The sequence below is a fragment of the Gallinula chloropus genome (genome assembly GCF_964237585.1).
Source record: "Gallinula chloropus genome assembly, chromosome: 20".
Lineage (NCBI taxonomy): Eukaryota > Metazoa > Chordata > Aves > Gruiformes > Rallidae > Gallinula > Gallinula chloropus.
Genome location: NC_140105.1, coordinates 5,224,958 through 5,247,443, shown reverse-complemented (window position 1 = coordinate 5,247,443; position 22,486 = coordinate 5,224,958). Strand labels below are relative to the sequence as shown.

General features: G+C 52.6%; 2 protein-coding genes across 2 annotated transcripts in view; both read right to left on the bottom strand.

Moving 5' to 3' along the window:
* LLGL2 (LLGL scribble cell polarity complex component 2) overlaps positions 1-7,456 on the bottom strand; it is a 34,141-nt gene extending 26,685 nt beyond the window's left edge. Inside the window, exons 1-2 of the mRNA XM_084273634.1 lie at positions 7,408-7,456; positions 151-258 (exon numbers count right to left, since the gene is read on the bottom strand). Coding sequence (XP_084129760.1) covers positions 151-225 — 75 coding nt within the window. The 5' untranslated portion in view covers positions 226-258; positions 7,408-7,456. The remainder of the gene's footprint in view (positions 1-150; positions 259-7,407) is intronic.
* Positions 7,457-8,942: 1,486 nt separating this feature from the next.
* TSEN54 (tRNA splicing endonuclease subunit 54) lies at positions 8,943-19,195 on the bottom strand (the record flags this gene model as incomplete). The annotated part of the gene is made up of 11 exons (XM_084273573.1): positions 8,943-10,204; positions 11,286-11,402; positions 12,098-12,158; positions 12,719-13,356; positions 14,382-14,480; positions 14,835-14,887; positions 15,194-15,292; positions 17,292-17,375; positions 17,510-17,573; positions 18,771-18,929; positions 19,167-19,195. 11 exons carry the CDS (start codon positions 19,193-19,195, stop codon positions 10,054-10,056), a joined length of 1,554 nt encoding a protein of 517 aa, XP_084129699.1. The 3' UTR covers positions 8,943-10,053.
* Positions 19,196-22,486: the final 3,291 nt, after the last annotated feature.

The window sequence follows — 22,486 nt, the reverse complement described above, 5'->3', positions numbered from 1 at the left end:
ACTGAAAAAGAGAACAAACCACCTCTCCTAAATTTAACTTTTCCACCCACACTCCAGTAGCTTTTCCATCCCTTGACGCTGTGCAGCAGCTCAGGATAGATTTGCCTTGCACACATACGCCCTGGAGTTGGAGGAAAGCGCTGTCTGTACCTTGTTAAACTGGAAAAGGTCGCGTTTCAGCCTCTCTCTCACTGGATCATGTCCGGGTCTTAGGAACCTTCTCATCTTCCTTGCTGTAGTATCTTAGCAGCAGAAATCCTAACAAAAAAAAAAACAAGAAGCAGCAAGGCCATATAAGCAAAAGCAGCCAGAGAAGTGGGTTATTTATTTTGGTTTAGCAACTAACACAAATCAGCCAGAGCAGAATGAGACAACATTGCTATCGAGTAACTAAAACCCGATACCACCCCAGCGCAGCATCTCTGGTGCAGGACTCGCACAATACCAGCTTCCCTTTGCTGGGGCAAACTGGTACAGAGAAGCCAAGAGGATTTTAGAAGAGTTTACACACTTAGGCATTTTGCAGTCACTTCAGCTGCCCTCATCCAAAGCAGAAACAAGCAAAACTGCAGCATTTACATAAACATTAGGACAAACCCAATCTAAAGGCTAAATGTCTCTCAGGCATTATTGACCAGTATCAGTTTTCGCCCCAGGTAACCCTCCAGTTACTGAGTTAAAAAGAGAAAGAATCACATTCTCAGCTGGCTCCCTGGCTGGGCAGAAAGGGCCCTGTGCTGCCTGCAGGGTAGCTGCATTAATTATTAACTTGCTTTTGTAAAATATCAAGCCTAACTCCCTGCTCAAGGTGGGGGTAGGGGAAGGAGATCTTGCACCTGCAGTTCAACATGCAGCCTTTCAGTGCATCTCACCACCTCATCTCTCACAGCAACCAGAGAGATCCGAGCAGGACAAATTAGACCCAATTTACAACCCAGCAATCACACCAGGGATACCAGGCACAGCCTCATATTCTGCACAGCTCAAGAGATTCTTTTGTCACATCCCCCCCTCCAAGGAGGTGCTAAGCGACGAGTAAAGCCCCACCAACTCAAGAGCAAAGGTTTGAATCGCATCCTGACAACTTACCTTGGCATAAAGGTTCCTGCCTGCCCCAGCCATCTTTCACAAGCTCCAGTTCCCAGTGTACAGAGAGCTACACTGTTCACAAAACAGCTACTGGACACTCCCATCAGTATTTTCATTTGTTGGACAGGGAATTGCTTTACCAGCTCCTCCGTACACAACACACATGCACAGTGGGGGGCCAGAACTTCAGTACAGATATTCTAAGAGAGCCCATCACCAGAAGAGGCACATACACATGTGGGGAGCAGGGGGAAGAAGGCTAGCATCACAAGGGAAAAAGAGGGGCCAGAAGCACCAACGGGTGCAAAGCACCAAGCCAGAAGCTCGGGCCCTTGTTCAAACTGTGAGGCTGGAGGGTGACAGAGGGAAGAGAGCTTTCACAGCCTATCCGTACAGCTGGGAGTAGCAGAGTTGGCAAACAAGGTGGCTTATCAGCATGCTCCTGCTAATAAGGATGGTCTTTGGTTAATGACTTAAATCATTCCCTAAAGCCATTCCTGAGGAGCTTGAGTTGTTTTTCAAATGGTTTCTAGCAAGGCTCTACCAGCTGCAAAGGACCTAAAAAAGGAAATGGTATTATAAACAGGACGCTCCATAGCTGTATTGTGAGAGGTCCCTTTAGAAACTCCCTGAGCTAGAAATTGTACCTCTGATGCAGCACTCTCCTTTTACCTTTCCTGCTCACGATCCAAAACCTCCAGCCACCTACACAGTACTGTCCCAGAGCTTGCCAAGATGACTGCAATGCAGTCCTGGTTCAGAGGACCAGACCGCATCAGCACTGAGAGCCCGAGTTGCTTAGTCCCTCCCTAAAATCCCCAGCACAGAGAAGAAGTGGCTCTGAGCCACGGGCATCTGTGTGTGTGAACCATGCCACCAGCATGCACAGGGGCACAGAGTCTGCACAGAAACACGTATAGCAGGGGACCCAAAAACAGAGAGGGAGAATAAAAGTGCAGTTTACTTGGAAAGTATATCCTTCTACAGAGATACATAAAAAATTATATCAGATCATAAGTCTTCTTTCACCAGACATTCCTGAGAGAGAGAGGGATGTATTTACACAAGGGTATGTTTACTCTAAGTTAGCAAGAGCTACAGAGCAGTGACAAGCTGCTGCAAGGACAGCATATCACACCCATGTACAACACAGAGTTTGCCCTTAGCCAGACAAGGAAAGGAAAGTGCCAGAGAGACGCACCCTTTCCCAGTGTCAATCAATATCCTGGACCTGTTAAACTAGGCAAACCCACACAGAAGCTCTGCTAATTACCCTCCCCACTTTAGAAAAGAGCTTCAACAGCAGAGACACTGTTACAAGCAAAGGAAGGAGGAGAGTGGGCTTGATTTGAGACACAGACAACTTTCTACTTAACACCTGCTAGAATGTTTTATCCTGAAATATTAATTGCATTAGCAGCGTGCTGCTTTAACATGCTTATGCAAGAGATCCAGCATTCACGCTCCAGCCCACATCAACCTGCTCAACTCGCTAAGGAACATAGTAGCTCAGAATCAAGTTGTAACTCACTTGAAGAAACATCACCCTGTCAAGCTGATGTGTCCATTACAATCAGAGAAGGCGTGCTACCAAAGCCACCTCCTTGACTTGTACCCAGGTTTCGTGCCTGACCAAGGACTTCCCAAGTGTCACAGGATGGGAGGGCATGAGAGGAGAAGCAGTTTTGATCAAAGGCAAAGAAGGAACAGCAGAGAACAGCATGCATTGCCCAAGCAGAATTGCTATTACAAGTTTACAAGGCTCTTGCTTATTGTGCTAAAGCGAAAATTCTTATTGTCAAGTGCCTGCTCTAATTCTAGAAGCACAAAAAGATACCACAATCTGTACAATCTTATCTTCCAGATGCATATTTAGATATTAGCAGACCAGTTTCTCTCCCACACACCTTCAGCATAATACATAAATCTCCAATGCCATGTGCTCTGCAGCTATCTGCCTGTCAGGGTTTACAGCCATACGGTAACAGTTATGGGGCTACCAGTAGCCAGACATGAATTCTCCAGTCACCTCTGAAGCCGTGCCAGGTCTGCATGTATCTCCTGTTCTTTATTTTCCAGTGGAACAAAAAATACTTTGGCTTTCAAAGATGAGCCTTTTACCAGAAATTATGCGCAGCATTCTCTTCTTCCAAGATGCACTGAAGTCAGCTGTTTATAGGCAACAATAAGCCAAGGCTGAGTCAATCCAATTTTGCTCATATTCAGTATGGGGGCACCTGACTGCCCCTGTCCATCAAGCTCCTGCTGCTTCATTATCTGTATGGTTAGATGAATATAATGAGGTGCCCTTTTTTCACCTCACTTGGTTAGACACAGCCACAAAACAGAAGTTCTTCACCATTCACAGAGAAAGGCAACGAAAGGGCGAGTTGCAAGATGATCCCTGTTTCCAATCACAGACTAAGGAGCAGTTAACATCAAAACCAGATTTCCTTCTGGCTTCCTTGCTCAGCTCCGTGCATTTCAGATGCTGAGAATTACAGCAAGTTCTCATGCTGCGTCTCATGACAGACCCACACTCAGTAGAAAGCCAAATGCTTCTTCCTAGGAGGAGCGTTAATTGCTCCTCACCACTGTGTGTTAGCAACCCCACCAGAGCACCACGTTTTGCTTTGCCTCCATTGCTTTTGCATGCGGCAGTATGTCTCGATGCCCACACACAGCCTGCCAAGACACTCTGGATTTCCTCCATCAGCTGAGCACAGGCTTGGGAAGGGATTAACATTTGTAGAAATGTCTTGCATTTTTTGCTGCTGTCCTCCCATGACAGTGGGATCCCAAAGAGCACAGTCCCAACCACACAAGTTAACCCAGTCTCTTACATGACAAGGAAACCCAGGTCAGAAGTTTTACCACCTAGACAGGATTAAGTGTGGATACAGTCCCAAGTTACCCCCATAGCAAAAACATGCCTATAAGTACCATCCATGTTCTTCCTAGGCAAGCTTTCCTCAACTCAAACAGGCTTTCAAAGGGATAAGGTCCAACAACTTGATTTTCAAAATGCCATCGAGTATCACAAGACCTCTTCAAGCCTTGCCTTGTTTTAGGTCTCCTTTTCATTCCTTTCTCATCGGTCCTTCTTGCGTATGGGTCTTTAAAGGGAGAACCTCTCCTTATTCATTTGATAAATTATTATCAAACCCTGCTAAAATAAAACAGGGCTTATCAACAAGCTTTGTTTGATCTCCGAGCAGTCAGCGCTCCTATAACAAACAGCGACTGCCATGGCCTTGTCTGAACCAGGCTTCCTCCTGCACCCAAAAGGTTTGCCTTGTTCCTGTTACCAACAGTCAGCAGTGCCAACAGAGCAGAGACCAGATCGACTGCCCAGGAAAAAGCTATTCCTTAGTGCTAATGATCTCAGAGCAACAACCACCCATCAAAGCATCATTTAAGAACTAGTCTCCTCAAGGTTATCGATTACAGGAGCCATTAGACATGACTCACTGTGAAAATACAAGTTTAAGAACACTTAGCTTGAAATCAATGAAACAGCCCTGGCTGTCACTGTAAAGTTCACCTCTCTAATCATGCTCAGCCGTCACACACTATCAAGACAGATACTAGAGAAGAAAGCAGAAGCCAGGCGGAACAGTGAGAGCAAGTGAAAGAACAGCCACAGTACACAGAAAGCTTGGAAGCATCAGACACCACCTCCTTTTCCCAGGATAAGGCTTCTCCAGGAAGAAGCAGGAACACCATTAATCTCACAGTTTAATGAGACCACACAGATCTCCCCCTATCCACCACAACTGCTGAGGAACTGCTAGTCCCCCGGCACTCACAGCTTCAGAAAGAGGAGAGCTTTCAGATGCACCCTGCACAGAGTAGTCAGCACTAGCAGACAGGCAAGCCAGAAGAGCCTCCTGGAAAAAGGGGTTATTTTTGTGAACCTGGAGACAGACAGTTAAACGAACTACTGAACAGGCTGGGTCAGCACTACGTGCAGGTGGCCACCCTCCCAAAACAGATCTTTTAAATAAAAGATCAGAGAGAAAGGTTCCAGAAAAACTCTTGGATAATAATTAAGAACCAATCACACAGATCAGGCAAGTTCTTATACTTCCATGGTTTTGTGCTTGGAGTTACCAAGGACCGCCCACTTGCAATGAATTTACTAATTGTGCAAACCTGGTGTGTCATTATGACTCCTATTGTGTTCTCCTTGTCATGGGAGCATGACAACATGGAGTTTCAAAACACTACAGCAGAACAAAGTCTTTGCACCGAGCAACATTACTGCACATGATGCAAAACTCTGTGTGTGCTTCTACAAGAAAGCGTGATTCAAATGGCAGAGCAGCTCGTAACTCTGGAACGCCACTTCACACCACACATACTGGGGCAATGAAGTCAACCACAACAGCATTTTCTTCTGAAATGCAACACAAACAAATCTAACTTGAAGAAACTTTTAGATGAGAATAGAATTTCTGCCCAGAAAACAAGCTATCAGCTACTACCAGCCCCTTCTTTGCTAAACCATTCTAAAGACCAGGCTACTAGCGGTGTCACGCACCTTTACTGCCATGTAGTAACTGCATTACACTACATACAGTTTAAAACCCCTTACTCTCTGACATCACTCAAGCATCTAGGTCAGCCAAGATAAAAACACCTCTTCCGTAAGCAATTCCCAGTAATAATCCCAGCAACATACCAAAAAGCCACCAGAAGAGATAAATCTCAACTGGTTTAACTCCTCCCATAACGTTCGTCAATCAGCAGTCACAGCAGATGAAATTTGTTAAAAAAAGAAAACAAATTAAAGGGTGTTCTTCAGCACCATCCTGTGAAGCTGCTTGAGAACACTTCTCCCTTTTCAACACCACGAAGTAAACAGAGCCCCTTACATAGCTACAAGCAGCACTGAGCAGGATTAGGGACTGCTCTCTACTTGTGCAGATCATCCCTGTCCCCTTGATGGGCCAGGCTGTCTTTAGAAGGAACGTGCCAGAATGCACGGGGAAGCCTTGGGACATGCCACCGCTTTGCATTCCCTCACCAGATGCACCAGCTTCCCGAATCAAAGCCAAAATCACCTGCCTGCTGCTCTGGGCACGCAGCTTCACCTGGGACTAGGTAAAGCAAGATATTCCAGTCGACTGCAGTGCTCTCAGATGACTAGAAAGGACAGCATTCCCCATCAAGTAACACATTGCAACGGACAACTTTTACTATCCCAGTGAGGCTCTCCTCCTTCCCTGCCATAGTGTAAAGCTTCGTGCCGCTACGCTGCAGAAATGCAGACCCAGGAGTCACTTCAACTGCTCCACACCCCGAACACCACTACATACACACAAAACTTTCTCCAAAACCAAGGTCCAGCCTCACCTCCAGGAGCAGAGATGTTCGTAACAAGCTTGTTCCTAAGCCACAGCTGCTGGGCTCTCTGAGACAACGGCTAAAACAACTTGTCCCACCTTCCTGTTTCACCTGCTCGCTGCCTGTTACAAGGAACGCGCAGGGCAAGAGGGTCCCAAAGAGACACCGCGCCTCGTACTGCCGTCTACTCCGAGCCCCCGGGAGACGACGGAACCCCCCGAGGCCAGGCTGCAGGCGGGGGCATCTCCCACGGCAGGACGAGGCGGCAGCAGGCGAGGGGCCGCTCCGGGCCGGCTCCGCTCTGGCTGCGGCTTCCGTGATGGGCCCGTCCCCAGCAACCCCGCACGGCGACTCGGGAGCGGCCCGGACCTCCCGGCCCCGCGGCCCGGCCCAGGAAGTCATGGAGCGAAGGGCCACGGCCGCCAGGAAGTCCCAGGATGTGAATCCCGCCGTGCGGTACCGCGGCCGCGGGCTGCGTCCGGCGCAAACGCGGGACATCCAACTCGGGAAGCAAAACAAGGTAATCGGCACACAGAACCCCGAACAACCGCGCCCGCTCCGCGCCTGGGCGGCAAGTTTTACAGGCGAGCCGGGGCCGGTGTCCCGGCGCGGCTTCAGGTGCGCGGGGGCCCCAGCGCGGCCGGGCCGGTGCCGGCGGCGCGGATGTCCTCGGGCAACCGGCGAAGTGGACTCCCCCGGGGGCGGGGGGAACCTGCCAGGCCCTCCGAAGGGATACCGGGAGCGAGCCACGGCGCGCCGCAAAGCACAGCGGGCACGGGGCTAGGGCGGGTGCCGCCCCGGGCGGCCACAGCGAGCCTTGCCAGGGCCGCAGCGAGCTTTACTGGGGTCGCGCTGAGCGGACCCCCCCCCACGAGTACAACCTCCCCGGAGCCCATCCCGCCAGCCCGGCCCCACACACGTTTCTCCCCCCTTCCTCCATCCCGCGGAGCCCCACCAAGCCGCGCTCACCTGCGGGGCCTGGAGCCGGGCCGCCCCGGCCTCGCTCCACTCCGCACCCGCTTCCCCCCTCGCCTGCGCGGCGGCCTCGCTGCCTGGACACCTCCGGAGGGTGCGGCGGGGCGGGGCCTCACGGGGTGCCCGGGCCGAGACCCGCCCCCACGGGGCAGAGCCCCACGGCCACGAACCGCCCTCCCGAGGCGGGACCTCGCATGTAAATTAGCGCTGGCGGCGGGCTCTCCTCCCCTTCCCCGGCACGCTCATGGATAATTCAGCAGCCCGCTCGCTCGGAACCAATCGGAACGCGGCCACCGCCACCCAGGCGGCAGCGCTGGCCGGCTCGGGGCGAGCGCGTCGCCATTCGCGGCCGGGGCAGCCGGCTGCCCCCGCCCGCCCGCCCGCCTCCGCTACCGGGCCAGGCCCCTCCGCCCGGCCCGGCTCGGGTCGTCCGCCAGCCCCCGGCGGGCAGCACCAACCTTCCTGCGGGAAAGTACGGGGCGGAACGGCCCAGCTGCAAGTTGAAGCCGTAACCGCAGAGCCACGCAACCGCCGCTGTGCTGCTACACTGCCCGCCGCACGGAGCCCCTGTCCCCCAGCGCCTGGGTGGGAAGGCAGCGGTTACTGCCAAGCTCTGTGCTGATTCGCATCGCAGGCCAAGCAGTGGTATCAGTCTGCATCACAACCCCATCCCGGTTAAAGGCACCCTCAGATGTTGTGGTGCTGAGCAAAGCAGCCACAGTTTCTCAATCCTCTCTGCAGTGGTTATTAAACTGTAATTGTTTCATGCTGAATCAGGGAGTCTCTGCCCCAGCGAAACTCACTGGGTGGCTCTCGTCGAGTCCATCGATACAATTCCACCTTGGCACAAGCAGATGAGTCTGCAATCAACAGGAGTTTGACCTAATTTCGGGACAAACGTGAGCCCTGTGGGTCAGACTGGAGCTCTTCTGGCTGCGCCTGTTCTTAGAAACTCTCTTCCCACTGCCTTTAATCTGTAAAACAGTCTGGGAGAACGCTGAGGGCACAGGCTGGAGCTGCCAACAGCCCTGGTGTTTGCAGAGCATGATCAGAGCAAAAGCACTGCTCAAAGAAGAGGAAGGGAAAGGTGGGTGGGAGGAGCTGCCAGACCCTCAGCTCAGCGCAGCCCTGATGACTTCCAGAATCTGATAACAGGGGGGTGTGTGCGCAACAGGACCAGGCACAGTGCTTGCTGCAGGATCCGCCACCCAGGGCTACGATACCTCTGACCACGATACCTCCGACCATGCAGGAGGAAGGCATCACATCATGTGCAGACAGGAACTGCACTGAGGTAGGGGCTCCTCCGGGCCCTGAGTCATGCTGCCCTCCCAGGGAACTGGGCAGTGGCTGGATGCAGATGGGTGTAGGAGCAAAGTTACACAGCCACAGGCTCCTATGACCATGATCAGGCACTCGGCAACTGGTGCTACTGGGGTCCCGGTAGCCACCCCAGTGTCTCTCTCTGCATAACTTGTTAACATTTCTGGCAGAATCAAGAACCACACTGAGGAGCTTGCACTGTTGGAAAAGGGGTTTTTTTATTGCTTAACCTTCTTCCCATCTCCAAAAGGAATTAAAAAATTATCAAATAAAATGCATCCAAACCAGCTGCTACTACAGTTCAGAAGAACCTCAGCAGCAGCCACAGCCACGCTCAGCACACTTCCATCACCAAGCAGACTCTCTGGCACCTGCACTGACACTTTTGCATAGAGCTAAAGCAGATTTGGTACCTGGAGATCCCAGTGCAAAGCTCCCACAGCAGCGCTGTGGGAGCTTCGATGTCCTCAGCGTGGAGCACAACAGCCATGGGACTGGAGAGCTCCTGTACTTGGAGCCGATTTCTCAGGGATCTCACACTTGCAAAAGAACAGACAAGGAGCCACAGATGGGAAAATAGATGTCAGGCTGAAACAGAGGGGACCGCAGTACAGCCCTGGGGAGAATATCAGCTACAGAGTGCCAGTATTGGTGGCCACACTTTAATAAGGCACAATGTCGTGTGGCCAAGATGTACCTCTGCATGGCCACTGCTCCATGAGGCTGGAGGGCCACCTCCAATGCTCTGCAGCTTTCTGTGGCCTCCAGGGGATGAAATAGCTCTCCAGGCAGTTTCCCACTCTCAAATGCCTGGAAACTTTACTCCAGGTAGGTGAGTTTTATGGCTGTGCCTTATTTCAAATCAGAATCTGATGACAGTTGTTGGCGCAGCTGAATGACAGCAGCTCAGGACACCAGCACTGATCTGATCAGCTTATTCCCTCCCTGATTGACCTCAATGACTCTCCAACCATTTGACTGGTGCAGCACAGCAGTTCTTAACATGTGACAAGAGGATCACCAGCAAAGGGCTTTCTAATGGCACACGGGTCAGCCAAAGATGACATGGAAAAGGCTACAAGATGAGAAAGCTGGAGAACTGGTGGCTTCAAGAACAAAGCACTGTGTATTCCAGTCCAGAAACACCCTGCTACCTCATACACGCTTGTTTGCTGTAAAATTTTGCTACAGGAATAAAGTGGTCAATTGCCCAAGGTTCCAGGAATCACAGGCTCTATTTTCTGTAGTATTTTTTCATGAAGAAAACAAATCCTGAGTAAAGCTTCCTTTCATGCCATTTCAGCTGTGACAGCAACTTCACTGATTAATATCAACAGGCAGCTTGAACTCCTTTAGGGAATAAAAGGCAATTTCTCCATGATCCACCAGTGCAAAGACCACTGGGACGTCCCCACTCTGGTAGGTAACCTGCTTCAACGCCCGAAGGGATGGGATCTGCTCGTCAAAGCTGCGGAGAGAAAAAGATCCTGTTCTCAAAGCAGGAATAATACAGAGACAAAGCTGTCCTGGCCAACAGCCACAACAGCTCGCTCTGGTCTCAGGAGCTGCTGGTGACCCTCCCCAGTCCTTCCAGTCAAAGCAGGAGGCTGCCAGCCCCGAGAGCATACGCTGCATGCCGAGAACTGGGAGCTGTCAAATCCTTTGCCAAAACCAAGGGCAACTGCACACTGCTCCACGCTGTGCCTATTAGATGCGGCTCACAGGGCGACTGGCAAAATGCCAACCCAGTGCAATCTTAATACCTTTGTGCAAGGAAGATCTTTAGGTTGCTGGGATCAACATCTGACCTCCTTTTCCCTCCTTTTAATTCTGCAAAGTCTGCTTGCTCATGAATTAAAATATTTATGCAGCAACAACCATCCCACTCGCTCATGACAGACCCGTGTAGAACAGCACTAGCACCTTGCTCACTCTGGCTACCACAGCTGTGGAGAGAGGAGGAACTGCTCTAGTCTGTCAAGGTTAGAGAAGGCAGAGACTGCAACTTTGTACCTGCCTGTGGAGTTTAAGTATTAGAATCTGGATCCAGCAAGAAAGGGACACCTATCCTTCGTTTACAAAGATACATACAACAAAGATGAAAATACTAAACCCACAGGTCCAAGCGTGAGGCGAGCTCTGGGGAGGTACATCTGCAGAAATCCATAGGGATCTGCACTGGCTGAGGATTCAGGTATCTCACAGCTTCCTGCAAAACTGAGCTCTGAGTTTCACAAGCATTGTGTAAATATGGCTGTGGCTTCTCATTCCTGACTCCTGTAATAATCAGACAAGAGCAGCAACCAGATGACCAAATAGTGTGGGCTGAGTGCAAGGGCTGGGGGAATTGTCAGCCAGGGCCTCCAACAAAGGGGAACTGAAAGGAAAATAAAACCCACATTCTGGGCAGAACCACCCTCAAGGGATGATGATCTGTAAAGCTCACAAGATGCTGGGTCATTTACAGATCGTTAGGACTTCGTTTCCACAACAGCAACTGCTGCTGCAGTTTCATTTCCACAACACAGCTAAGACAGACCCAGGCATACCTTCGAACACACATCCTGACATATGGCTTCCCGGGGTTGGTCTTCTTAAACCTGGCCACAGCATCTGCTTGATACACATTGAAGTCTATCTTCATGCCCTCTGGGTCCTCCTGCAGCCTACAGAAGGCAGAACACATCCATATAAGTATGGGATTGAAACATTGTAGGGTACAGATGAAGAAGGAAGGAACACAGAAGCTCTTGTAGCCTGGCTGGTTTGAGCCCTTTGAAAGGCTTCCCTCCCCAAAGGACTGACCCTGCAACTCATCTAATTACTTCCCAGATCCTCCCTGCAGTCAGACCACAGCAAGCTCCTGCCCCACATCTGCCACACTCTCGCAATAAGCTCCACTAACAGCTACAGAAGAAAAACACTGCTCCTCCCTACAAGGACAAGCACACCAACAACACACAGACTCTGCAAGCCAGGAGAACCAAAAGTCCCAAAGCCAGGGTTTTATAATCACTGCAGCAGGGATGGCAGCACATTTCAGGGATGAAGCACAGGTGAAACCCAACAAAATCTCTAGGGAAGACTACCCAGCTGGTAGGGAACAGCAGTAGGAGAGCAACCCCAGTGTTTTCACTGCCCTGAGAAGCCTGCTGCTGGAGGACCCGATACTTGATGGAAACGTCAGCCCCTCATGACAGATGCAACAGGGTCACAGGCAGAGCACCAGATTCTCTCAGCATCCTGGATGCCAGGCAGCTCCCAAGCTGCTGCTGTGAGCATCTGACAGACCTCACAAGCAGGGACGGTCACAAGACACCCCCACTCCCCAACAGCTAGGAGCTGGCTGCTGGATACTAACCGGGAGGCTCCATCCAGGATGTGGGAGGGTTGCAGCACGCTGATCTGCTGGAGGAGCGCAGCTGGAAGGCAAAGGAACAGGAAAGCATCACACCAGCTATTTCTCTCCCAGGGCACTCCAAGACTCCAACACCACCCACGAGGCCTTCCTCTTCTGACAATGGCTGGCAGCACCACAGTCACCACTGGCTACTTCAAAGACCTCAACTTCCTCATCTCCTCCCAGCACACAGCCCAGAACACCCTCCAATTGCTTTGCATCTCACTGGCCCTGATTTCACATGCCTCACAGCCTCCCAGGAAGGACTGCAATACAGCAGGACATGGGGAACTGATTAGAAGACCTCCCAATACCCTGTTTATCCTGGCACTTGAGTGGGCTATAGAAAGAGATGGGAAAATCAGAGGACAAGCTTTCTTCTCTCTCCCTATGCCCATGGCTGGGCTCCTTTGTGCCTGCTTTGCATGGGCCTTCTACTGAGGTTTTCCTTCTCAAGATACTGTCCCCTGACCTGATGCTGTCTCCACATCATCCCTTTGGCTGTTGCATACCAGGCAATATTTCACAGAAGTGTGTGTGAGGGGAGAAGGGGAGTCCCTGTTAAGTTCCTAGAGCCACTACCTGATGAGGTAGCTTCATCTGGCCGCAGAAGCGGTGTGACAGCCTGGTCCCAGAGATGCGGCGGTCGTCTCCAAACCCTCTGCTGACTCCTCTGCTTCAAAAGGGCTTTGTACTCCTGCCAGTTGGAGCAGTGCCTCACCTCCCAGTCAGCATTGACACTGCTCTTGTACCTGCTCTCCCTCTCTCGCTGCTCCCTTTCCTTCCGCGACAGCTTCTCCTGTTTCTGATTGATGCGGGCACACCAGCGAGCTGCATCCACCTCCCTCCCTGGCACGTTCTCCGGCAGGAGCCCATTGTCAGGAGGGGGCAGGTGTGTGCACGGCTGGTCTGGGGCCACGTTTGGCAAGAGGATGGTGGTAAAATCCCAGCGGGGTGCATGGGGGGTGCCAGCGCTGCTCTCCTTGCGGTCTCCAGCCTGGCTCCTGGAGGGGCTCAGAGAGTCCTTCTGTCCTGTATCAAAAGGAAGTGGGTTTGGCTCCCTCTCTCCGCTGCCAGCCTCTGATTCCTTTGGCTGTTCCAGCAAGGGCTTTTCATCCATGGGAAGGCAACTGGAGTCTCCACAGTTGTCTTCAGCTTTTACGGAGGTCCCTTCAGCTTCTGGAAGGTCCTCAGACACCTTGTGCTTCTTCTCATGCAACCTAAAGAGAGAAGCAGCAGCATAAAAGACTAGGAGAATGTGTGTGTGGACTTTATTTCCTCTGAATCCTCCCTCCTCCCTGGGAAGAATGCAGCCTGCCATGCCTGAAGGAAGGACAGAATGAGTGGCAGGAGCCCCCAGACATGTCTGCAAAGCCTTGACAGCCACCTCTTTGCTGGAAGGGCGTTTGCTTGTGTGACAACATAAGAAGGGAAAAAAGCAGGCCAAAACCAAGCAGCAAATGCCAAAGGCAGAATAAACATCTCAGCAGTCCTGCAGGAGGTTTGACTTCAACAGCCAGGAGAATCCCAGCCTTCACTGGTACAGACACATGTCCCTAACCTGACACACGCCTCCCTGCAAACATGTCAGACTTCACCCAAACCAGCACAAGTCAGGCAGAAATCTTCCTGCCAGCACTGCTTACTGGTTCAGTCCCTGCCTCCCAGAGAAGATGGGGCAGATTTTAACCCACAGTTTAATCTCTCCGATTTAACTCCTCGGGCACCGAGCTAAGGGAAGGCTTGGAGAGCCGTCTTGTCCTCCTGCTTCCTACAGGATGACGCCATCTACTGGAAACTATCGTAATTATCAACAAGGTGAGTAACCATGCCAGCTTCAGTCTGCACTTGGGCAGCTTTTGGAGCCTGTGTGCAAGGCCTGGACCCAACCATGCTCTCTGCTGTAGGGTCCTAGCATGTAAGCTGCACTAAGGAGGTGGATAAGTCCAAGATGGGCACTGTGGTGCCTGCAACCCCTCTAAAAAAGAGCAAGATGCCACGTATTTCTTCTGCACTAACCTCTCTACCCTTCTATTCTGGCATCTCACCTCCGCAGCTGGGAAGCTCAGGGGTGCTCTGCCCTGATTAGCCCTTCATGAAGTACTGGAAAGAGCTCAGGTAAAGCACTGCCCTGCTTGGGGACAGCCAAGAACAGCTGTGCCAGACAAGTCACCCCCAGCACAAAGGGCTCCTGAGCCACAGAGCCTAGGAGAAGCTGGAAGGCAGCTCTGGGCCACATCCTTACCGGGGGCTGGAACTCCTCCTCCTCTTGCGATGGTGTTTCCCAGAGCTCTGGCTGTGACTTTCCAGGTTCAGTTGCCTCTCGTAGGGAGACAGGACGGTGCTGTAAGGAGACACCAACACACAGGCTGACAGCAGGGTGGAGCACTGAAACTACCCTTCAGTTCAGCCCCCAGAACACAGCAAGAAAAACCTCCTCTTCCAGGCACAGAAAATCCATGAGCAGGACCAGGATGGTCCTCAGTTCATGCCCCATTTCATGTCCCAAATCACCTCCTTAAGAGGGAGGTGCAAGGAAGGGTAGAGTGCCACTTTTAGCCTTTAATCCTCCCAAGAGACGGAACAGGCAGGGTCAAAGTCCTCTTCTCTGCTGTTCCACTGGGGCCATGCAGTGGGCACAGAGCTGCTCAGGGTCTTCAGAAAGGAGAAAGCAGCATGGAAAGGAAAAGCTGGTTACCTGGGGTCGAATCTCAGTACAACATAACCCAGTTGCTTCAAGTGGCTGAACACCTTAGAGCAAAGGAAAGCAAGAGGGTTAAATGACATCCCTAAACCCAAACAGTTTACTCCAGTTCCACTACAAGTGAGTAAACACTGTGTGGCACTGCCAGAGGGGAAAATGCCAGGGTTAGGACCCGAATCAAAGGTGGGAAACCAGGGACTGACCATCTGGAAGAAGCTGAGCAGGAGAAACTGAGAATGACTGCCCTTCCCTCCCTAACTGTCCTATGCTGCTCTCAGCCACTGGAAGAGGTTGTGTGGCAGGGGCTGGGCTCTCTGCCATCCTCCCTGCAACAGCTGGAGGTTCCAACACACCTGGTAATGTGGCAGGCTCATGGCCTCCTGGGACAGCAGGATCTCGTAGGCTTCCTGGATTGACAAGGGCAAATCCCTGTAAAAGAGCTGGACAGACCCCTGCAGAGAAAAACTTGGTGTTTAGAGAACCACAGTAATGAAAGCTTGCACCAGTTTCTTCCCACTGGTCCCAGCACCCTCCTTTACATGACATCTGTGCCTCCCCATGTGCTACCTGGATCACCTCCAGTCCCTCTCCCATGCCCAGTTCCCCCATCCCTGGTTTTAGCAGCAGGGAAGAAATTCCCACCCCAAGCTGTCAGCTCCTGCTTGAGTGCTACATCTGTTTGGGAGCATGATACTCAAAATAATTAGTGCTTTGGGAGGTAATTGTATTTACCTTTGACAATCTCAGTGATACAGCAGAAATACAGAAACATGTCTCATAAACAAACCAAACACTACGAACCACACTTCTCCCATGGGATGGGCTGAAGGCATCTAACTGGGGAGAGATTTTGTACTCAGCAACTGACTACATCTTATTTTGATCAATTTGTTTATGATATATATTGCTTGTTAAATTGTCAAAGGTAAAAAAGTCTTATCCTGGCAGTTAGGATTTAAGGAATGGCACCAGATGTCCACAATCTGATTAAGTTTTGCTGAGGGGAAAAAAGCTCCCCTTTATGTTGGTGCACCTATCCTACTGGTAACAGGCTTCAATGGCAGCAAAAAAACCCCCAAAACAAACCCTCTCTACAGTAAAGAATCCAACTGAGCCCTGAAAAGCACTGAAATGCAACCTGGTCTCACTTCCCTCTCACAGAATCACAGAACATTAGGAGCTGGAAGGATCCTAGAAAGCTCATCTAGTCCAATCCCCCTGCCAAAGCAGGATCACCCAGACTAAATCCCACAGGAACACATCCAGGGTGGGGTTTGAATGTCTCCAGAGAAGGAGACTCAACAACAGAATCACAGAATCATAAGGGTTGGAAGGGACCTCCAGAGATCATCAGGCCCCTTGTCCTGTCACTGCCATCACAGAGAAGAGCCTGTCTCTGTCCTGACTCTCTCCCTTTACATATTTACAGACATTAATGAGGTCACCCCTCAGTCTCCTCTCCTCTGTCTGCCACATTGAATCTTCTTTCTGCCATACATACTGGGAAGAAATGCCAAGTAACAACCCCAAAGGTCTCTGCTTAAGTGCAAAGCACCTAGAGCACTGTTGTATGGAACTGCCTCCTGTGCCAACCACCTTCACGTGGAGAGAGGTGACATAGTGCCTAAATGTGACCCTACCAAGCTGGACAGAGTTTCACTAATTCCTATCAGCTTCTCAGAGAAGCCCAGAAAAGCTGTGCTAATGAACTTAGGAACCCTGTCACTGCAAAATATGTGAGATACAGTGGTAAGAGAGGAAGTCCACTTGTGACAGAGAAGGCACTGACCAGTCTCAGATGTCCTCATTATCTCTACACCAGTTCTGAGGAAAAGGATTTCTCAGTATCAAGTATTTTATTCCAATTAACTCCTGCAAGGATAATGGTTTGATCTCATTTCCAGAAACTCCCAGAGCAGTGAGTTGTCCTACACTGTGGAACTTCAAGCCTCTATATGTAGATTTCAGCAAAGAAGTGACTGACATATAAATGTATGTTCATCACCCCCAAAGCAAAAAAGACCAATCTCAACAAAGAACTCTGTGACATGCTCCTCCTGCTCCTCTCATTCTGCTAAGAGCTGATTTATTAACTACACTCACAGAAATCGGGATCAGCTGAAACTCTCCCAGTCTCTACTCTCATGTTTGACTTAGGGGAGCCTTAAACATGGTACCAGCTGGACAAACTGGCCACTTATCCAACCCAAAAGCACTGTCAATGACACAGAGGCTGCTCTGGAGTACAGCACATGAACCATGGCCTGGGGACAAACAGCTCCAACAGCAAACAGGAGACAATTCCTCAAGAACCAGGTGTTTATCAGCTGCTCAAACTGCAGCAGCGACCAACATAAGCCAAAGTGGTTTCAGACTTCAGTCTAAAGCTGCTGCAGTTCCTGCAATCACTGGGAAAGGACCCAAGGCAGGGTAGGTAGGTATGCTACTTACACACTCCAGCAGGTACAGAGCTTCCTCAGGCAGCAGGCACTGTTTGCCACGCTCTGTGAACCCCATGGTGTGCCAGAACTTCCCCTGCAACAGAAGCACAAACCTGTGCCAGGCTCTGGCCATTCCCTGCTGACAACCAGGCGCTTCAAGCAGCAAATGAAGGACTCTGCCAAGGCCAGCAGGAGGTGATGGCACTGAGAACTCTGCAGCTGACTCACCGCAGGGGACTGCAGCTCCACGATGCCCTGTCCTGGCTTCCACTCAGCTTTCACCAGGCTCCTCCTGAGCAGGTTAAAGATTAGTTTGTTATTACTAGCCTGTCCTACAGTCAACTCCTATTGTAGCAACACAATAACCTCAGGAAGGTGTCAGAAGGCAGCAAACTTGCAGGTGGCCCTTTGATATGTAAGGCATCTCTGGATGTAGCAGTACCAGCTGAAGATTTTAGCACAACTAGTTAAGAGTGTCCTCAGTCAGCATGGCAGACATCTTTCCCCAGCCTACAGCAGCCTGCTGGAGATGCACAGCCACGATGTATTAGGTGCTTGACAAGACTCTCAAGTCATTGTTTCCCACCCACATGGCCTCACAGGAAATATTTAAGAGCTGTGAAGAAGCCAAAGGTGACTTTGCAAGAATGTAAACGTTCATTTTTAGCAGCTGGCTCAAGGAAACAGAAGGTAAGACCTGTAGGGTCCACCACGGACTTGCTCTTTAGCCAGTACTGCAATTTCCTCATCCAAAAGGAAACCTAAACCCACCCACTCACCCTCCCCATCCCGAGAGGCTCCACTGCTGCCCCAGACACACATTTATGGATGTACCCATCTGTGACAACAGTGGAAGATAGCAGCTCACCCTGCCTGACTGCTGAAAGTTGCTGCTTTCTCTCCAGGGGTGTAATTTTACCTGAATTTCTGTTGCTACTCATCAGAACAGAGAAACTGTTACCACAAAGCAGCAGGCCAACCAGTGAAAGTGTACACTGAGAGTGTGTGAGAACCTCCCAGGAAGCAGTAAGCTCCAGAGACCAGTAGTGCTGTTGAAACCACCCAAACTGATAGACCAGGATGCTGAGAGTCAGCTGAAGCTGCTCAAGGCCACACACGAGCTTCAGCAAGGGGCTGTGTAACTCAGAGTGCACCCAAGACAGCAGCTGCTATTTGCAAAGCCTACCTCATGGCCCTTCAAGGGACTCTCTGAACACCAGCCCCAGAGCCTGCATGGCCTCTGCCCCCAAGGGAACAGCCAGGGGTCCAATGCCTTGCATCCAGGGGGATGGGGGACAGGGTGGGCAGGGAATGGGCTGTGCCAATGCCTGCTATCACCAGCCATTCCAGTAACACCCGAGGGGCTGATGGCTGTGCTCTGACCCCAACATGACCCCTCACAGGGCAACAGCCACCAACACCCCTGTGCTCAGCAGCCACCCACCGCCCCAGCGAGGCAGCCGGGCCGGCCCCAGCCCCGGAGACTTACAGCCGCTCCACACGCTCCTCCGAGAGAAGCTGCCACTGCTCCTCCCGGCAGCGCCGCAGCTTCTCCGCCTGCTCGGCCGAGCCGTCGGGGATGAAATCCTTCTGGCCGCGGGGGCGCTGAGGGGCCTTGCGGCTGCGGGCGGCCTGCAGCTCCGCCGCGCTGCGGGGCGAGAGGGGAGGCACGGTGAGGGGGAGCGCCCGACCCCATCCCTGCCCAGGCACCAAACGCCGGCCCACCCAACCCAGCCTGGGCATCGACCCCCGGGGTCTTCCTTCCCGGGCACCGACCCCCGGGGCCCGGCCTCCCCACCCCACCCCGCCCAGCCAGGACAGGACACCGACCCCCGGGGCCCGGCCTCCCCACCCCGACCCCCAACACCTCCCACCCCGCTCCTACCTCGGGCGGCGCGACCCGCCGGCCTCCATGAGCGCGTCGCAGGAAGCCGCTTCTTTCCGCCGCCGGGCCCTAGCGCCGGCGCGGGGAGAGTGGCGCTAGGGCGCCCCCTGGGGGCTCGGAGGGCTGCGTGCGACGGGCACCGGGACGAGCTGCGGCGCCCGGCTCCGAGACACCCGCCGTGCCCGCCGCGGGCCGCGTGCTGCAGCGCGCCCAGGAGCTGGGCGCCGGTGGCGGGCGCTGAGCTGCGCGGCAGGGCAGCCGGTGCGTGCCGGGACTCTGCCCCAGCGCCGTGTGCCGGGCCCGAGCTGAGCTCGGCCGCTGCCAGCCGCCCGCCCGCCCCCGCGCTCCCCCTCGCAGGCTCGGAGGGGAAGCGAAGCAGCGGGGGCTCGGCAGTCACCCTGCTGGGCAAGGCACGCTCAGCACGGGGAAAGGTACTGCCGAGAAACAGGAGTCCCGGGCGCGGGAAGCAGCGCTGGCGGGGACCCCAGGGCTTCCTGGGGAACGCCCGCTCCGGCACCGTGACTACCTCTTCTTCCCCTCTTCCCTGGCCGTGGTGCTCACAGGACCATTTTCCACATCCTCATCCTCTCCCTCTCCCTCTCCTCTCCCTCTCCCTCTCCTCTCCCTCTCCCTCTCCTCTCCCTCTCCCTCTCCTCTCCCTCTCCCCTCCTCTCCCTCTCCTCTCCCTCTCCTCTCCTCTCCCTCTCCTCTCCTCTCCCTCTCCTCTCCTCTCCCTCTCCTCTCCCTCTCCTCTCCTCTCCCTCTCCTCTCCCTCTCCTCTCCTCTCCTCTCCCTCTCCTCTCCCTCTCCTCTCCCTCTCCTCTCCCTCTCCTCTCCTCTCCTCTCCTCTCCTCTCCTCTCCTCTCCTCTCCTCTCCTCTCCTCTCCTCTCCTCTCCTCTCCTCTCCTCTCCTCTCCTCTCCTCTCCTCTCCTCTCCTCTCCTCTCCTCTCCTCTCCTCTCCTCTCCTCTCCTCTCCTCTCCTCTCCTCTCCTCTCCTCTCCTCTCCTCTCCTCTCCTCTCCTCTCCTCTCTGCAGTGTTTCACCCTTTTTAAAATCCACATCCCCCCAGGCCCCACCACCGTCACTGGTGGGCTCAGCTGTGCCCTGCGGTGCGGCTGTTGGAGCCATCTGGAAACGGCCGGAACATCTGGAAGCAGCTGCATCTGGCACGGGCAGCTCTGTCCTCTCCTCACAGAGAATCACAGGGGTTGGAAGGGACCTCCAGAGCCCATCATCAGGTCCAACCCCTTGCCAAAGCAGCTCCCCAGCTCATATTGCACAGATAGGCATCCAAACGGGGCTAGAATATCTCCAGAGATGGAGACTCCATGTGCTGCAGCCCCAGAGCAGAAGCAGCGGTGCTGGGGAAGGAGGTTTTTCCCTTCGGTGGGTTCCCTTCTCCTGGCTTAGACTCCAGCAGCAGCCGGCATGGTGCTGGTGCTGGTGCTGCTGGGCTGTATGGGACATGCAGCGGTCTGGCTGGGCTGGAAAATGAGAAACCTCCCTGCACCGTGGCCTCCTGTCCTTGCTGATGCGGTTGGATGTGCTGCTGGGGAGGCGTGAATGGACCTGACAGGGAAAACCACCCAAAGTTTCAAGTTTCACCTCAAACCATCTCCTGTTGCTGCGGGACAGCTCACACCAGTCACTGAGCCTCAAGGAGGAAAAACACAGTTTTCCCCCCACCAAAGTCCCCAGTTCCCACCATGGTTTCCCAATAATGGTCCTTTGGGAAGATGCCAGCATAGGCAGATGAATGTGAAAGCCATTCCCTTCCATTTTCCACTGAAATCGGAATTTTTGCTTCCTGCCTGGTTATTTCCTCCTCCTGAACTAAGATTTCATCCTGTGAAGGGGGGGGGGTGTCAAACCATTTCTGATGCCTCTCCACAGCTCTCGGGTGCACGTCACAGGGGCCAAGGACCTGGGGACAGTGTTGCAGGGCAGCAGCAGCGCTTCTTCTCCCTCATTTCCACAAAATATGTATTTTGGAGGCTACTCAAACTGCCTGGTTCTAACATAATCCCAGGACACTGAGCCCTGAGGCTTTCAACTTCGGAGCTGTCACCCCTTTGTTAAGCTCAGTCTTCCCTTAAAATAGACGTGTTTAAATTGCTCTGGGAAAGGCTCCCATCCAGAATTTGCTTTTGTCACCCACTGTGATTGCAAGACCCAGAAATGTCAAGACTAATCTCAGTTCATGTTTCTTTTCAATCCTGGGATTTTAGCTGTCATGGGATCAGGGGGATGGGGGGGTTATCTTGTTCCTCACAGGGGCACCAGCAGAGCCTCATCACTGGTGGGACTTCGGTTCTCCCCAGCTGAAGCCTCTTATCGGCCTTAATGGACTGAATCATGTCAGCTGGTGGTGGGTGGTCTTGTGGGGGATGCACTTTCTTTTCCCTGCTTACAAAAGGAGGGTGAGGTGGGCTTGTTTTTTCCTTTGAGGGCTTCTTCTGGATTTACACTGGGATATTTAACATGAGGGTCCTGTATAGCTGCCTTGAAATTGCAATCACAGTGCTGGGGGGACTGTCCTGGGCTTTCTGTGGTGACTCTTTGTAGTCTGGTTGTGAGAAGATACTCCTCTTGGAGCTGAAGTAAAGGGTATGGAGCTGGCAAATGCAAAACTTGGCTTTATGAGCAGATGGTGGGACTTGTGAGCTGAAATAATAAAGGTAGACTGTGAGCCTGGAAGCTGCTGGGGAGGAAGAGTATGGGTGTGTGGCACCAGATAGCAGAGCAGGCTCCAGCTATTGTTGTCTGGGTGGCATGTGCAGCTGCGAGCAGCCATGGAGGAAGCTGGTGGTGAAAGCTATGGCTGCTCCTCATGCTTCAGTGGGATGATGCCCTCACCTCAAGGGCTGGAGAGGCACAACCCTGACTGCACCAGCACCACGCACAGGCACTGTGGACTCAGAGCAGGTAAGTTTGGAGAGGGGGGTTCCCATCTGGTTTTGTTTTTTTCTTCTCTTGAGAACGGAAAAAATGTTGATAAAGTAGAACAAGGTTCTCAGGATGGAAAATGAGTGTTGGCTTGTCTGAAACAGGTAGTCTGCTCCTGCCTCTCCCTCCTGCTGCTGAGCCTGGGGAGCGGAGCAGCGCTGTGGTGCAAGGAGAGGGGCTTGAGCCCTTCCAGTCCTTGTCTGCTGTGTCCAAGTTGTGTCTGTGCAGTCCCTGTAACTGTAAGTTCCTTGTGGCTAACACCTGCATGGACTGGGTGTAAATAGAACCTTAGTTGGTTTTTGAGAAAACAAGAGGCAGTGTGGTCTTGGGATTGTTTTCCTGGCTCTGTGTGGTGTGCGAGGCATGGCCGGCT